This window comes from Podarcis bocagei (assembly GCF_964188305.1).
Source record: "Podarcis bocagei genome assembly, chromosome: 2".
In the NCBI taxonomy this organism is placed as follows: domain Eukaryota; kingdom Metazoa; phylum Chordata; class Lepidosauria; order Squamata; family Lacertidae; genus Podarcis; species Podarcis bocagei.
In genome coordinates, this window is record NC_138126.1 from 99730353 (window position 1) to 99747680 (window position 17328).

Sequence of the window (17328 nt, forward strand, 5' to 3'; positions counted from 1 at the left end):
TTCCATAAGCAGCGCACCATTTTCATACCACATTGAAATGGCTGCACCAGACTGTCACCCCCTGTACATATATCAGGAAGCCTATTCAGTAGTAGGCCCAACCAACCCCAGCCTTTGGATGAAACTGAAAACCCGTTGAATGACCAAAACACTGAATCAGTGTCTTATTTCCTGGTACAGTGGTACCTCAGGTTACATACGCTTCAGGTTACATACGCTTCAGGTTACAGGTTCCGCTAACCCAGAAATAGTGCTTCAGGTTAAGAACTTTGCTTCAGGATAAGAACAGAAATCGGGCTCCAGCGGCACAGCAGCAGCAGGAGGCCCCATTAGCTAAAGCGGTGCTTCAGGTTAAGAGCAGTTTCAGGTTAAGAATGAACCTCCGGAACGAATTAAGTACTTAACTCGAGATACCACTGTATTCTCCTGGAAAATCACCGCCTTTATTCGGGCTGCCTGTTTCCACTGCTTTCCAACAACCTTCTATTCCAGGTATTGTATGGAGAATTGTGAACTGCCTTTGTTGTTCTCCCCATGGGCCATGCTTCCTGAGCTGATGGGGAGTTGTGAATCCCAACAACCTCTAGGAAGCTGAGGTAATTTAAATCTGCAATTCTATCTTTTGTATGTGACCCCCCCATTTGTCTTTCGGAAACCCCTTTGATGTGTTTTGCTTTGTTTTGTTTTTTTCAAACAAGCAGTGTATAAATTAAAAATAAATAAAGGGCCACACATTTCTCATCCGGGTCGTCGGTGTCGCTGAATGTTGTTTGAACTGCAAGCCCCCCCCCCGCCCCAATACTCTTAGCACAGCCAGAATGTGAGCATTCTTCAATGTTGTGTCTTTGTGTTTTAAGCGAAAGTGCAAAGGGCTAGTTTGCTAAACGCTGTGCACGGAGGCGAAGAGGAGCGTTGAAAACAGGCTCTCACTTCAAAGGCAAAAGAAAGATTCTACAACCTGAAGAAAGAGACAAGGCATGTCCTTATTTGCAAACCAAGGAAATCTTTAATAAAAAAAATATTTAAACACACAAACGTAGGAACTGTGGGAGAGAGAGAAAGAATCCTTTCTTAAGCTGCTGCACTTGCAGCGTCCTCTGCAAGACAGGCGAGCGCCCCCAGGCGCCCCGCAGCAGCCACCCCTCTTTCCCGCCCCCGAGTTCTGCAGCTACGCCTTAAAAAGCTCCAGGGCGCTTGTGCAGCTTCTCGCTTCTCTCCCCGCCGGTGCGGGTGCTCGGCGCCTACCACGCCGTGCGTGCTCGCTCCCGCGGTCTGCAGGGCTCTCTCGACTCCGCCGCCCTCTTTCTTTCTTTCCCTCCCTCCTCCCTCCTTCCTTCCTCCCTTCTCTCTGCCTCTCTCTGTCTCTTCCCTTCCCCCCCTCCTCCCTCCCTCTCCCTCTCCCTCGGCCGCCTTGGAATGAAGATGGTGGCCAGCGTCCGGGTGCAGAAGCTGGTCCGCCGCTACAAGCTGGCGATCGCCACGGCGCTGGCCATCCTGCTTATCCAGGGCCTGGTGGTGTGGAGCTTCAGCAACCTGGAGGAAGAGGACCAGGGAGAGGTAAAGGCAAGGCAGGGCAAGGGGCCGGCGCCTGCCTCCCGCGACGGCGACGGGGGGCGAGCCAAAGGGGTCTGGGCAGAGCCCCCGGGGCCACGGAGAAGCCGGCGTCGGGCGGCCAGGGAGCGCCGAGGGCGGAGCGGTGCCCAGAGCCGGCCAGGGTGGCTTCTGCTCCGGGGATGGCGGGTCGGGTCAATCCGCCGCCCGAGGGCGCGCGAGGGATTTAAGGGTGGCGGTGATGGTGCTCTTTGGAACATCAGGGTGACACGGAAGGCATGCACAGAGAGAGAGAGATTTATGCCGAGATATGTAAAAAAAATACACACACACATATATATACATATTTAAAATGTTGGTTTCGGGAGCAAGGCTTGTAGCCCCGGGACCGAGATTGGTACCTCGCCCCGGGCTGGTTGTGCTATGGGGGGCTACGTGAAACTACTACAAAGTGGCGGCAAGGTCGGGACGGCTGCGCGCGTTTGTGGCGGTGGGTAACTCGGGTGGGGTGCGACGGCAGGGCCTGCGTACAGGTAATGTTTCGGTTTGAACCCTCTCTTCGGCAGAGAGGGTGCCTCGGGAGGTAGTGGGGTGATGCATCAGGGTTTTCGGGTCAGCCCAGTTTGTGTGAAGGTTTGCTCCGAAGTTTAGGGGCTGGGTGCAGCGGCGCTCACTTCCCCAAGTTAGTTGCGGCTTAACTCTGGAAGGCGTGTTGCGAAGTTGCTCGAAGCTGATACTGGGCATGAGGGGTGGCTGGGGACCTGCATCTGTAAGGGGTGTTTGCTGTGGAGACATACCATATACTGTATGCCTTTAGTGTGCTCGTTACTTGGTATTACTTGGTACAGTGATACCTCGGGTTACATACGCTTCAGGTTACATACGCTTCAGGTTACAGACTCCGCTAACCCAGAAATAATACCTCGGGTTAAGAACTTTGCTTCAGGATGAGAACAGAAATCGTTCTCCAGTGGTGTGACGGCAGCGGGAGGCCCCATTAGCTAAAGTGGTGCTTCAGGTTAAGAACAGTTTCAGGTTAAGAACGGACTTCCGGAACGAATTAAGTACTTAACCCGAGGTACCACTGTATTGCAATTTAGACTTGACGGAGTATGGCATCTACTGTCCAGTTGACACATTTTGCTGGGGGAGGGGGGAGAACGTAGGAAGGGCCCTGCTGGATCAGACCAAGTGTCTGTCAAGTCCAGCGCTTCCTGTCAGAGGCCATGCATCGGCTTTCAGGGGAGACTTTATGCCACCATTTGCCATTAAGCAGTGCCCACTCCACTGTATTTGGGAGGTGTAGCACAGCAGAATACGGAGATGGTGGAATGAGAAATACCTGGGGAAGTTTGCAGGCTGCCGTATCTTACAGTATTGGCTTACGTCGCTTTGAATCGCTCATTGAAGCAGATGCTACCACTCAGTGAGCGGTTTGTGTGTACTAGAGAATCACCATGTGAATTTTATTGTTTTCACCATGGGATGATAAAAGCAGTTTCAACTTCCAGTCTTCACTGTTTGAATGGGCTGAGCTGCTTCATGCAAAGCGGCTCAGCACATGGTAACAGGCACTACATGGAGCTACTTAAGATCAGCCCCTGCATAGCAGCTGTAGGATCCTGACCTTTAGAAGTGGGGATGGACAACTTAGTTCGCGCCAATAATTACTTTGGAAATGGGAGAGGCAGAAAATAGTTCTCTCTTGTCTGTACAAACCTAGAGGAATGGGGAGATGCCAGGCTTTGGCCGATAGCAAAACAAAAAGAGTGTGACACACCTATTTGTGCACGTGACCATGCTTTCAAAGCTTGAGTCGGTTTGGGTTTTTCCCTTCTCTGTCAAATCAGGTTTGAAATGTACCCAGCCTCTTGAAATATGGGTCCCCCCAACAAAATTTAAAATTCGGCTTTGTAAATCGGAATTTATGTTATGTGATTTAATTTGATTTGATTGGCCGGTTAATAAAAATTATTAAAAAAAGAAGAAAGAAATGTACCCAGCCTCTTACTTCTCTGCTTGGTTTTAATTTTTTTACCCTCTGATCTGGACACACATTGAACTGTTTCCAGAGTAGGTCTGCATTTCCTCCTCAAGTTTACTGAAGAAATAAATTTGAATGTTACAGAAGTGACCACTTGGTTACGTATGAGGGAACTGAAACACCACAAAGCTCAACCATTCTGCGGTTCCTGTGGTGTCTGACTTAGCATAAAATCAGGGTGGAGGAGCATGATGCATTTTCATGTGGTCTTGTATTTGTTGTAGGATTCCAGTTTTCATCAGCCCCAACCAGCATGACCAGTGGTCAGGGATGATGGGAATGAGAATGGCCACAGTTTCCTCACCCCTGGTCTAATGCTTATAAATACTTTTGAACACCTAAAGAAGTTGGATTGCTTTGGGCTAAGATAGTGAACCTTTTAGTTACTCATACAAATTTGCATTGCTTGAAGTGCTTTTTCTGACGTTCTTGATCATCTTTAGGGAGGCTTTTCAAAGTCCCACTGGAATTTTCAGCTCCCTAAGTCTGCTGGCGCAGAACATCTGCTTTGTATCTTGAGCTAGATTTGCTGCTTTTATGTAAGAAACAGCTTACTGTGGCAGAAGTGGTCTGTCTGGATTAGATAGACTAGATCCCTCCTGTCTCTACCATACACATCTGGCATAGTGCATGCAATGGGAGATCTATTTTCACTCCCTGGTTTGGGAAATCGGATGTTATGGGCATCTTAATAATATGTTCTCTAAAAACAGAAAGGGAACGATCTTTTGAAACTCTCCACCCTTGTCCATTTATAGTCTGTAGTTGGCTGCCTGGTCTCCTGCTGTTTGCCTCCAATTCTGCGAAAAAGGGGGAAAAATATAATTGGCATTTTTGTACAGAGGATAGGGCATCCACCCAATGCATTGTGTGAGAACACGAGCCCATTAACAAGTTTAGCGAAGCTGAGTGCAGCATCCTTTCATATATGCGCATGCTGCTTCCTGGCTGATCGCAACTGGACAAGCCATAGTGCCAAGACAGAAATAAATGTTGGAATCCTTTCCACAAGAATCTCTGCCATTACGATGTCTGCCTGATTCTGCAAGTACAGTAGAGCCTTGGTCTTCTACAGTGAGAGATCAGGTGTTGAATAAGGTAGACTCACACTATATGGCCACTGAAGTGTTACATTGAGGAGATGGGGATGGGTGACTTTTTTGCTTGATCCTCTAGGCAGCAGTGTGAATTTGGGAGCAGTTTATGTATTCAAGAAGAATCACATAGTAGAGCTGTCTTGGAGCTGCTGCTTCAGAAGGGTAGCCAAGATGTTTTCTCCATGCCACGTTTTTCGTGGCAGGGGAGTTCTTGACATAGAGCTTTCGGTCACATCACGATCCCCACCTCCACCCCCCGGCCGCCAGCTGCATTCTGAAGTGGTACAAGCCCAGTGATAAATTTGCAAGAAGATTTTATCAAATGACAACTTGTCAGCATTCATTTACTGCTGATTGTGTAAAATAGCCATAAAATGAATTCTACCCTGACATGTAACTTTAATCAATTACAAGCAAAATATTTGAATAGCCTATTGACAGCTTCTGCAAAATTAACTGTCCAATTGCCCCATAATAGGCAGTGCAGTCTTTTATACAAGTCTGCACAGAAGCACGTCCTATCCACCCTGGTAAATGAGTATAGGATCACAGCCTGAATTAACTCTAAAACAACAATAACAATCTTTTAAAGCCCAGTTATGACACCTGGTTTAAGTTTATAATTCACTGGCCTTTTTCCTCCAAAGTGCCACTGACTATTATGAAGTTGTAGCAATGATGTGCTCTGATTTTAAATGCCGCAAAATCAGTCCCTCTCCTGAGACCTTTGATCTGGGGTTTCTTTCCATGATGTGCGGAAGCACTGTTGCAGCCTGCAGCTCTATTTTGTCTTCCCAGAAGAGATGGTTAAATTTACCCACTGGACTGTCTAGCTTCTGCTTAAAGCAGCTGCTTCTGGCTCTGGTTCTGTTTTTGGAAAGCTCCCCTTTGATCGCTGCTTCCTTTTTGCCTGCCTTCCTAACTTTTTGAGGTTCAGGTTATTTCAGAGCAAGCATTATCACAAGATGATAGGTTGCTGCTAAGTATATAGGGGGAGCGGGGAGACCCAAAAAATCCCTACTAAAGAATCAATTCAAAATCTGAGTAGGGTCAACTGGTCTTAACTGTGGGCCATGTTTTTCACCGAAAGAGATCTAGATGTTGCCTCAATGGACATTGCGACAAGAAGCGGAGACTGTTCTTTTCAAAGAACAATTCTTTAAAGGCTGTTTCTCTCTATATTATATAAAAACCCAGGCTTCAGCGCGATGGGCTGAATTGAAAAGGAAGCATCTTTTGTCAGTGTTAAAAGGGTGACATTTTCTTACTTTCATCTTAGCAGTTCATAACAATAAAAATGTCTCTCTCCAAAGCATAGGTGAAGTACAGGTAGATGCAGCTATTTATTGTCAGGACTGAATATGTTGTTCTTCTTGTTGCCTGGGCATGGTTTTTTGTGCATGCTTTCGGGGATAAATAGAAATCTGTCTATTGTTTGGATGAAAGCTAAACAAAAATGTCCAAATGACCCAAGACTGCAATCCTGTGCACACAGAAGTCTCATTGTTGAAATAAGTGGAATGTATTTCGGGGGGGGGGGCATATATTGGATCAGGCTCCATTCCTCCTAAGCATAAAACAGGGCTTGAAAGTAAGCCCTCTGTGCAACACTCTTCAGTAAACATGGTTGTGATGTGGCTTGGGAGCATCAGGTACTTGAAGCATGTCCATATCATGTTGTTAGTCTCATCTAAAACATCTGCCTGGTGTTCAGATTTAGAGAAATAAGAAGCATCTCCATGAATACTTTATGCTGATCTTATTTATATCAGAGGGCATTCTCAAAGGAAAGGGGCAGAATTCCGTATCAATATTGCATCCTGGCGCATACTTGGGCGAGGAAAAGAAAACATTCTGAAACAAAAAGAATGAATTGAAATGCTTTTTCTATCAGTCAAGATTCTTGGACTCTTATTTTGAAAGTATCTCAAAGCTTCTATATTGGCTATAGGCATTTAGCTTAATGCTGAGCCTATCATGTACGCATTGTTGTACTCTGAATCGATTGATCTGGTGGCTGAACTAGCTGTTGACCCCTTTGAGTTTTAGCCCCTTCCCTACACATACATAAGACCCAGAGAACAAGTCCAGTATTTGTTGGCTACAGAAGAAGAAATGCAACTCCAAGTGCACCAATGCTGTAAAGGCAGATGGTTTGAACATCAATTCTCTTACAGTTGTGGGAGGTATATTTGTCTGTAAGCCTGGGGAGGCCACAGCTTCAGCACAAGAACAAGGAAGGAGGAAAATAATGTGTATTTTCTTTAATTCTTTATTCTGGTAGCTAGATTGGGCAAGCCTTCGTTCTTACATAATGTGTGCCCCCGGCACAATAATTGAGGCATCTCATCTGGAGGAAGGAGGGGCTGCAGTTCTGTGGTGGAGAGTACATGCTTTGGACGCTTTGAAAGTCACAGGTTCCATATTTCCAACTAAGAAGAATAGATAGCAGGTGATGGGGAAGACCTTTCTCTGCCTGAGTCCCCTAGGGAGCTGCTGCTAGCAGAGTAGGCAATGCTGGGCTTAATGGACAAATCGTCTGGGCTGGTATATGTCAGCTTTGTATACAGTGGTACCTCAGGTTACAAACACCTCTGGTTACAAACACTTTGGGTTACAGACTTCTCTAACCCGGAAGTCGTACCTCAGGTTAAGAACTTTACCTCAGGATGACAACAGAAATCGTGCGCCGGCGGCAGTGGGAAGCCCCATTAGCTAAAGTGGTACCTTGGGTTAAGAATGGACCTCCGGAACGAATTAAGTTTGTAACCAGAGGTACCACTGTATTCACAGATCAGCAGGTGACAGACAAAAGAAAGTACTTTTAAACACAGAAGAACACAGCCTCTGGAACTCAGGGGCCACTTCACACATTTCACAATTTCTATGTGTGCAAAGCCACATTCATATGTGATTACAGCATATATGCATTGAGAAGCTGTAGCCTGTTACATGCGTGTGCGATTATCATAAATAGTGGGCTATACATTTTGTACATGGCGTGACGTGGCTCATACGATGCCAAAAAATAGGAGTGCTGGTAAAAATGGATGTAATTAGACCTAGAATAATCACTGTGCTGATGTCTGTTAGTCACAAAATAAGGAAGTCCAAAAACCACAGTCATGCTGAAAGTATGGAATCACACACTTTGGTTGCATGCAGCAGCGCTAGGAGGCTAAATTCTGATCCCAAGCTTCAATTTGTAAGAGCTATGTGGCAGGGTTTTAGATGCCAGTAGCAAAGTGGTACAACATTTCCAGTTCCTAGTAGCCAGCATCAATTTTGAGCAGCTAGCTACCTATGATTTTCCCCAGCCCTGCAATAGGAAGGAAAACCCTCTGTTTACCATGACTTTCCTCCTTCTTGTGTACTCCCATTGCTAAGTCAGAGTGCTTATTCCTATTTCCTGAGTGCTAAAACCCTCCTAGGAGCTGTTGCACACAAGGGGCAAGAGAGGCCCTTTTATAAGAGGAAGAAGTGCTGCCAATTTTGCCATGGGGCTTGCAGGCCACTTCAAGCAGCTTGATGAGCCTGGTTTGTAAGGTAAAAAGGTAAAGGACCCCTCAACAGTTAAGTCCAGTCAAAGGCAGCTCTGGGGTTGGGGTGCTCATCTCGCTTCAGGCTGAGGGAGCCGGCGTTCGTCCACAGACAGCTTTCTGGGTCATGTGGCCAACATGACTAAACCGCTTCTGAACAAAGTGATAGAAGCGAGAGTGCACAGAAACGCCGTTTACCTTCCTGCTGTAGCGGTACCTATTTATCAACTTGCACCGGTGTGCTTTCAAACTGCTAGGTTAGCAGGAGCTGGGACAGAGCAATGGGAGATCATCCCATCATGTGGATTCGAATCGTTGGCCTTCCGATCGGAAAGCCCAAGAGGCTCAGTGGTTTAGACCAGTGTTTCCCAACCGGTGTTCCCCGGCACACGAGTGTGCCGTGAGACACCGGCTGGTGTGCCGCGAGATGCCTGGAGGGAGGCGGGCGAGTCGGGCGGCGAGAGGCGGGGCGGGGGCGGCGAGGAGAGGCCGCGCCTCCTGCTGCTGCCTGGCGCTCCTCCTCGCAGCCGGCAGCGCTGCCTGGGCGCCTCCGCGCGACTCTGTCTCGCTGGGTTTGGTCTCCCAGCAGAGACGGGTCACACGCGCCCCTCCCTCCCTCCCTCCCTCAGCCTGCGCGGAGGCGGATTGAGCGCAGCTGAGAGGAGCTGCCGAGGGAAAAAACGTTCACTTTTGTGCGTCCCTCCCGGCGTGACGCTGCGCGCTGACGTCACGGGGCGGGGCTTTAATGGTGGTGTGCCGCGAGATTTTTTTTTAGTACACAGGTGTGCCGTTGCCCAAAAACGTTTGGGAAACACTGGTTTAGACCACAGCACCACCCTTGTCCCTTGCCTGGTCTGTGCCGTAGGTTCGCCATCCCAGCCCCTGCTCCAGAACCAACCTGGCTTATTTCCACCCCCCTTTACCTATCTCCAGTCTCTACTAATGTATTTCTGTTCTGGGTACCACTTGCATCTCTTATTTTCTTTCACAGGCTGCATTATTTTTTAAAAATCCCAGTTTTGTGTTTTGTTTTTTAAAAAATCATAGTGGATCTTAATCTCCTGCTGTTTTGGTTGTATTTGGGCATGTTCCACTTTTGCCCCAAAACCCATGAAGAGTATCTCTGGCTTTCTCCACTGTGTCTGGATGGGAGCTGTGGTGAAACAAACATCCAAAGAGTGCCATATTGGTTACAGCTTTGTTAGAAGGTAGCTGACGGATTAAGCCCTACGTGCATGTTTGGTACTCTGTAACAAACCTATTTTGATGTTGAGTGGTCAAATCCACAATAAAGTAATCCCAAAGACCTGTGAAAATTTGGGCTGTGACTTGCAGCGACGCCGGCAGTGTGGCAGAGTACCACCTGGATGCAGAAGATAGCCTGTTTTGTATATCTCCTGGAAGTATGGGATGTCTTGAAAGCTCCCGTGATAATCTGTTGGTTTTACCAGCAAGCGCAAATGGTGGAGATGAAGCAACATGGCGACGAGAGTCTGGAAATATAAGAGCGCCTGTCCCGACGAGCAGCGGGGAATCCATGCAAGCAGAGACTTTGCCAAAAAGTTCTGCCAAAGTGTTAAACAGAAGTTGGGAGTAATTTATTTTCTTTCCTCCGTGGGTCGAACAGAAGGGATTGCTCTGGCACCATGCAGCAATTAGGAGCCACTGAGTTCATTAACTGGCAGCTGAAGGAAGGAGAGGGAGAGGAGGGATGCCTTCTCACCTGTCACAGGCTAGATTAAGAGCTCCTTCTGGGAGAGATGGATCTGCCAGCAACAGCCACCAGTTAGGAGGCCTGTTCTTAATGCTCAGCCGTGCACATTGTGGAAGGGGGGAGCAGCAGACAGGTGTTCTGGCAGCCTGTCTTGCCTTCCTTGTCTCGTCACTCTCTCTTTCTCTTCCAGGATGTGCGAGGTGAGGAAAACGTATTTGTCTCTAGGGGTGTCTTCATTTGGAAGTACGATGCAGTGGGCTTGACTGTGAGAGGGCAATGTGCTGGAAAGGAGCAGAGACACTTGCCTCCGTGCTGCCGGGAGTTCAGCTCTCGAGTAAACAAAACCCCTTTGCTCCAGAGAGGGCAGGCAGGCAGGGAGACTTCTGAAGCATGTGTTCCTCCTTGCTTCCTCAGCTGAAGATTGAAGGCGAGCACCATCCTTTCCAAAAGGATGCAAGCATTTCCTTCCTCACGGAGGTGCCTGGCTGCCCCTGGCAGGATGTTTGTATCTGAGTAGAGAGCAAAACTTCAGTTGTTTGCCAGCCTCCCTCCTCGGCTCTCACCTTCATAGTGGAGAAAACAGATTTATAAGTCCCTGAACAGATGGCTTTGCCTGGTGACTAATGAGCTGTTATCTCTGCCTGTTCTGGCCTCTCTCTCTCTCTCTCTCTCTCTAGGATGCATGCTTGAAGAGGAAACCAGGGGAAGTTGTGGTTTTTTTCTTTCTCTAAAAGGACTTTGCTTGTGTTTAGTCTGTTCCAAACAAAAAACCAGAACTGCTGGTAAAAAAGCATGGCAGAAGTTGGCTGATTGGGTTGATTGCTAAGCAGCAAGGCATATGTAGAAATCAGAAAAGCTAGTTAGTGTGAAAGCCCAGAGTCCAGGTTGGTCAGCATCCTATTATAATTTCTTAATAGACCAACATTACTGCTTCTGCAGTACATTCATCTAGGGGTGATTCCAGAATTACAGCTGCTTTGGAGGTCCCCAAAAAGGTCAGACTTTCTGTAATAAGTAAAGGATGGGAATCCACTGGAGAGTGTGGGGTATTGCTTGCTTTGACACAATGTCAAAATGAAAACGAATTTCAATAGGGACAGATGTAATGTTCTGCACTTAGGAAGGAAGAATCAGCTGCACAAATATAGGATGGGGGACACCTGGCTTACTAGCAGCACGTGCGAAAAGGATCTAGGGGTCTTGGTGGACCACAAGCTTAACATGAGTCAACGGTGTGATGCAGCAGCAAAAAAGCAAAGCTAGTGCTATTCTAGGCTGCATCAACAGAAGTATGGTGTCCAGAACAAGGGAAGTAATTGTACCACTCAATTTTGCCTTGGTCAGGCCACACTTGGAATACTGTGTCCAGTTCTGGGCTCTACAATTTAAGAAGGATGTTGACAAGTTGGAACGTGTGCAGAGGAGGGCAACCGAGATGATCAAGGGTCTGGAAACTAAGCCTTATGAGGAGTGCTTGAAGGAGCTGGGTATGTTTAGCCTGGAAAAGAGGAAACTGAGAGGAGATATGATAGCCATATTCAAATATCTTAAGGCCTGTCACATGGAAGAGGGATGCTTGTCAGGTGCTTGTTTTCTCCTGCTCTTGAGGGTAGGACTCTTGAGGCAATGGCTTCAAGGTAGAAGAAAGGAGATTCTGACTAATCATTCGAAAAAACTTTCTGACAGTAAGAGCTGTTTGGCAGTGGAACAGACTCCCACAAGTGGTGGTGGACTCTCCTTCCTGGGAGGTTTTTAAGCAGAGATTGGGTGGTCATCAGTCATGGATGCTTTAGCTGAGATTTCTGTATTGCAGAGGGTTGGACTAGAGGACCCTTGGGTCCCTTCCAACTCCCTCGCTCTCTCTCTCTCTCTATATATATATATATAGAAAGAAAGAAATCAGGCTGAATTCTCAATAAACATGTCACCCTAAATTGGTTTTCTCCCAGCCTTTCATTCCCTGGTCTCTATTGGGAGGTGCCTTTCAGGATCTGTGAGTTTTAAGACCACCCCAACCATCTGGTTATTGAGAGGGGTATTCCTTTAGGGGCCCCATTTCCTTGCCCTACAATACAGATTGGCCACCTGCGGAACCAAATACCCCAGCTGGGCCTTAGAAGTAGGACTCCCTCCCTTATAAAGCTCTCCCTGTTAGCAGCTATCGAGAAATTGAGGGTTGTGTAGTAACCTAAGAGTCCTGACCCTTGGTCCACTGTGCCTCCCTTGGCTACAGGATTACAGTGTGTGCTACACAAACAGGGAAGTGTAACCAGCTCAATATCTTACCACCTTGACTTCAAGTAGTCATTTAGAGCAGTGTTTCCCAACCACTGTTCCGTGGCACACTAGTGTGCCACGAGATGTTGCCTGGTGTGCCACGAGATGTTGCCTGGAGGGAGGCGGGCGAGTCGGGCGGCGAGAGGCGGGGCAGTGGCGGCGAGGAGAGGCCGCCCAGCGCGGGGCTCTCGCCATCTGCCTGCCTGGCTGCCTGCGAGCTCGGCGGGCAGCGCCTCCGTCCGCAGCGCCCGCCTCGCGGTTCTCATTCCCTGCCCCTGCCAAAGCTCACCCAGCCAAGCCGCGCTCTCCTTCCTGCCTTGCTTTGCTGCCTCCTCCCCCCCCACCCCCAAAGCTTGGAGGTTCCCCGGCAAGGGGGAGGGAAAAATTTGAAACTTACACTTTCGTGCGTCCCTCCCGGCGTGACGCTGCGCGCTGACGTCACGGGGCTGTAATGGTGGTGTGCCTCGAGATTTTTTTCATCAAACAAGTGTGCCTTTGCCCAAAAAAGGTTGGGAAACACTGATTTAGAGGTAAGCGGGATGAATTCAGCCATCCCACACACATCCAAAGTGCAGTCTTTAAGAGCACTGTCTGCCATCCTAACCAATTATTCAGTGTAACATTAACTAAGGTTATGGGAAATAATTGTATTCATTCCTTGGTCCTGCTGATGATTCACATCTAAAATGACACTGCTTCTGAAGCTGCGTTCATGTGAACCGACTTGCCTGAGGGTTTATTCCAGTTTAGCATCCTTGCTTTTGCAAGTGTTTGCATCGCTTCAGAGTGGGGAGGGTGTATTTCATGCGAAAGCAGTTGCTGGAGAAGTCATGTTTGGTTTTAAGGAGACTTGACACGTTCAAGTAATGCACTCTGATTTTTACACATGAATGTTGTGTACGTAGCGCTTGGAAGTACTTCAGAGTTGACCCTTTGATTACAGTCCTAGAGATTGCCTCCCCCAGATTTCACTTTAAGCATTTTGTCTTTGTATGGTCGTGGAACACCTCCAAGCAGAGCACAACGTGTGGGTCACTCTGCAGTAAGAAACCGTGGGGAAATAACACATGGGGCACTTGAGTTAACCTGGAGCACTGGGGTGGCAGATGGGCAGAAGAAATTCGGAGAAGGAAATCAACATGTACAAAATGAGCAACCTCTTTAGATATGCATTTGGGAGAGTTAAAAAAAAGTATGAAATGAGTCACAAATCCATTGTCAATTGAAATCAAAGCAGACATAGACAATGCATGGAGGGGGTGATCCATACATGGCAATTAGTTGATAATTGTAAAGAGATGCAGCACCACACTAGACCTAGTGGTTTGGGAAAGGAAGAGGTATTTGATCACTCCTTGCTTGTTCTAATCGGTGGTTTTCTTAGTACTGAAACAGCCAGCCCTGGGCAATGCAGAAAGACAGGAAGTCGGCTCAAATGGCAGAGAAGTTTTTACTTTCTAATTCAGGGATGGGGACCTTTGGCCCTCCAGATGTTTCTGGGCTGCAACTCCCATCATTTCTGATGACTGGCCACCTGGCTGGGAGTCAGGAGTCCATCCAACAACATCTGACAAGGTTTACCCATCCTTAGTCAAGGATCATGTGCAGCCATGCTGCTATGACATATACATGAAAATTGACTAATAGAGGGGGACCAATAATGGAGAGCATCTGACTTGTTTTGCTGGCTACCGTGGTAATTTCCCTGGGACTCTCCTTAGCTCCCACAGCCAGGCTTCACCTGCATCAAAAAATAGCCTCTTTCCCTCTCTCATACTTCGTTTCTGCAAGGATGATTACTTAATAGAAGCTATTTAGTTTCAATCAGGTTCAACTGACTTATTGTGATGAGGAAATCTCTCACCCCCCTTTTTGGGGGATAATTCTGCAACCCAAGTTATAAATTCAGAACTGATCGCAAGGTCACTTCAAAGGCATGCTAAATTAATCATCTCTTAGGAGATAGCAAATTGTGTGTGTGAGATAGAGTCACACTCATTGTCCCTGCAGTCACAATGCACTTCTTTCCAGATGGGTAAGTGTGTGGAAAAGTGACTGTTATAAGAAACATTCACCATCTTCATGGCTGGTAGGTCCCCTTTCATACTTCTCTGTGTCATTAGCAGTTAAATGCCACCTGGAAAGGAGAGCCTCAAAACTCCCACCCCCCTTCCCCACTCTCTTGTTGTCCCCTGACCACCTGCTTTGTATAACATCTTGCCTAACGGAAGACTTTGCCACTACTTTGTGACGGTCCTCACAAAGGCACTGCCCCAAAACGAACGTTGGGAGTTCTTTCTTAGGAGCTAGCATGACCACCCCTGCTTTGTCTAGAAAGTGAGGAACTTATCTTGGAGAAGGTGGGCCAGAAAGGATGGCCCATCTAGGGTAAATGCTGTCTGCTATGACTCTGGTCTGGTTGTTAATTATTTACAGCAGGAGTGAGGAAACTGGTCCTCTAGATCAGGGGTGAGGAACCTGTGGCTCTCCGGAAGCTGCTGAATTACAACTCCCATCATCCCAGGCCATTGACTGTGCTTGCTGGGGCTGATGAGAGTCATAGTTCTGCAACATCTGATGTGCCAAAGGTCCTCACTCCTCTTCATAGGGTTGGACATAGTAGCTATTGTGGTGGTAATAATAATAATAGTAATTTATTTATACCCCACCCATCTGGCTGGGTTTCCCCAGCCACTCTGGGTGGCTTCCAACAAAATATTACAATACAATAATTCATCAAACATTAGAAGCTTCCCTAAACAGGGCTGCCTTCAGATGTCTTCTAAAGGTCTGGTAATTGTTTTTCTCTTTGACATCTGGTGGGAGAGCATTCCACAGGTCGGGTGCCACTACCGAGAAGGCCCTCTGCCTGGTTCCCTGTAACTTGGCTTCTCACAGCGAGGGAACCACCAGAAGGCCCTCGGTGCTGGACCTCAGTGTCCGGGCAGAATGATAGAGGTGGAGACGCTCCTTCAGGTATACTGGACCTAGGCCGTTTAGGGTTTTAAAGGTCAGCACCAACACTTTGAATTGTGCCTGGAAACATACTGGGAGCCAATGTAGGTCTTTCAAGACCGGTGTTATGTGCTCTCAGAGACCAGGGGTGGCAGCAGTGCCTGCCCAGGGGACTGCTAAGGAGAGGGGAGAGAAGGTTAACACTCCACAAGGGAGGGTGTTTGAAAAGGAGTGAGATGCTGCCAGCTCTGCAAGCAAGGGGTGATGTAACTGGGTTCCTGAGCTCCACAGGGGTGCCGCAGAAAGAACATAGTTGGTCAAGGAAGCCATTGACTCAAAAAGGTTGAAAACTTCTGGACTAGATGATCCTTTCAACTTGGCAGTTCTGTTATTCTATCTAGCTGCTCAGCTTGAAAAGAAGAGGGTTCTGGTTGAACGTAGAGCGTGGTCATAATAGACCTTTCACTCAGGGTCCTTTCATATTATTATTATTATTATTATTATTATTATTATTATTATTATTATTATTATTATTATTATTACCCCACCCATCTGGCTGGGCTTCCCCAGCCACTCTGGGCAGCTTCCAACAAAATGTTAAAATACAGTAATGCATCAAACATTAAAAGCTTCCCTAAACATCCTAGTGATTTTTCCGATGGAAATTCTCTCATCCTTTTGGGAGAAACACCTAACAAATGCCTGCGGGAGGAAATTTCAGTCAAAGCTCCCTGTGTGAAGGAGGATGCTCCTACTCCTTCAGGTGAGGAGGGGTTTTGTTTTGTTTTTGTCAGAGATAGCTCAGCTTGGCATGTTAGAATCTACCAAGGTATTGCTAAACCAGTCAGACAGCTCTGCTGTCTCTTAAATTACTTTTACAAGCCTGCGCCTGCGAACCAACATGGGCAGCTGGGTGGGGATTGGGGGGAGAACAGCACAGCTTCTCAGTGCCTCAATGTGTCTGGAAGCTGGATGTGGGTGAGCCAATTAAACCGTTGAGTTCAGACATGAGGAAGACGGCATACTGAGCATTCTTTCTTTAAAGCAAAAGAAGCAGCCTTGACTAGCCCCATCCAGCTTGGGTGCTTTGCAAGCTGTGCAAACATAATGCAGAGGGGGGTGGGTGGGAGGAGGAGGAACTTTGTGGGGAGGGCAAGTCACCTTTGTCCCTCTTGTCCTGAATGCATTTGCTGCCCCATGTCTCATACGCCGAATGAAGCAGGGTGCCTTTCTGCAGATCCCCCTACAAGTTCTGCTGGGTACAGTCCACTTCACTTCTGAGAAGTTTGCCTTGTTGTGGAAAAGAACGCAGTTTGTTCTTGTTTAGGAAAGAAGAAAAAGAAAAGAAACACAACGAAAGAAAGAAGAAGCTTGCTCTCATAATGGAAAGGGAGAAATGCATACTTGCCAGAGAAAAAAATGGATTGAGGAACAATAGAAATGTTCTTGAAATGGATGGTTGTTACGGTGGGGGAGCAAACAGTTATATTTATATAGATATATTCTTTTTTAAAGGACTAGTGTGGTTTTGTGGATAAGCACCTGTATTTTAACCCACAACGAAAGCAGATTAAAACAACAACAACCATAGGGAAGGAGGACTGGAAGGGGGGGGGGATTGTTTTTGCCTGCTAATAGTTATCTAAAATCAGCTAAGCTTAATCATTCTGTCTGAGCTCAGCTGCTGAGTGCCAATAGGACCGTAGCCAGAATTATGGAGCCAAGAAGAAACAAGAGGGAAGGAATACACACTCTGGGGCACTCCCAAGGTTTGCAGAAGTAGGAAAATGTTTAGGAAGAGAGAGAGAGAGAGCTCATGGGGTCAAAAATGGCGGTAGTGTGGACTGAGCATGCTCAGTGTCCACAGAATGCTGAGAGCTTGTTGGGAAGGGAGGAAAACTGGGGGAGGCAGAATGGAATGGAGTGAAGAATCCCAACCAATGAAAAGCTGTAGAACAGAGATGGCAGATTTGTGCTCTCCCAAGTTGGACTCCCAAGTCCTGTCAACTCAACCAGCACGATCAGCGATCAGTAGCAATGGGACTAGTAGTTCCAACAACATCTGGTCACAGGTTCCTATGCAGTCCAATGTCCATTTATACGGGTTTAAGTCCTGTTAAACTTGGTGGGTCTTCCTTTGGAGTACAACGT

General features: G+C 47.3%; 1 protein-coding gene across 3 annotated transcripts in view; it reads left to right on the forward strand.

The window, feature by feature from the left end:
• Nucleotides 1-1246: 1246 nt before the first annotated feature.
• XYLT2 (xylosyltransferase 2) overlaps nt 1247-17328 on the forward strand; it is a 34705-nt gene continuing 18623 nt past the window's right edge. Inside the window, exon 1 of one of the 3 annotated variants that reach the window (XM_081184543.1) lies at nt 1247-1557. In XM_081184543.1, coding sequence (XP_081040669.1) covers nt 1417-1557 — 141 coding nt within the window. In that variant the 5' untranslated portion in view covers nt 1247-1416. The remainder of the gene's footprint in view (nt 1558-17328) is intronic. The other 2 variants (XM_081184541.1, XM_081184542.1) reach the window with 2 other exon arrangements.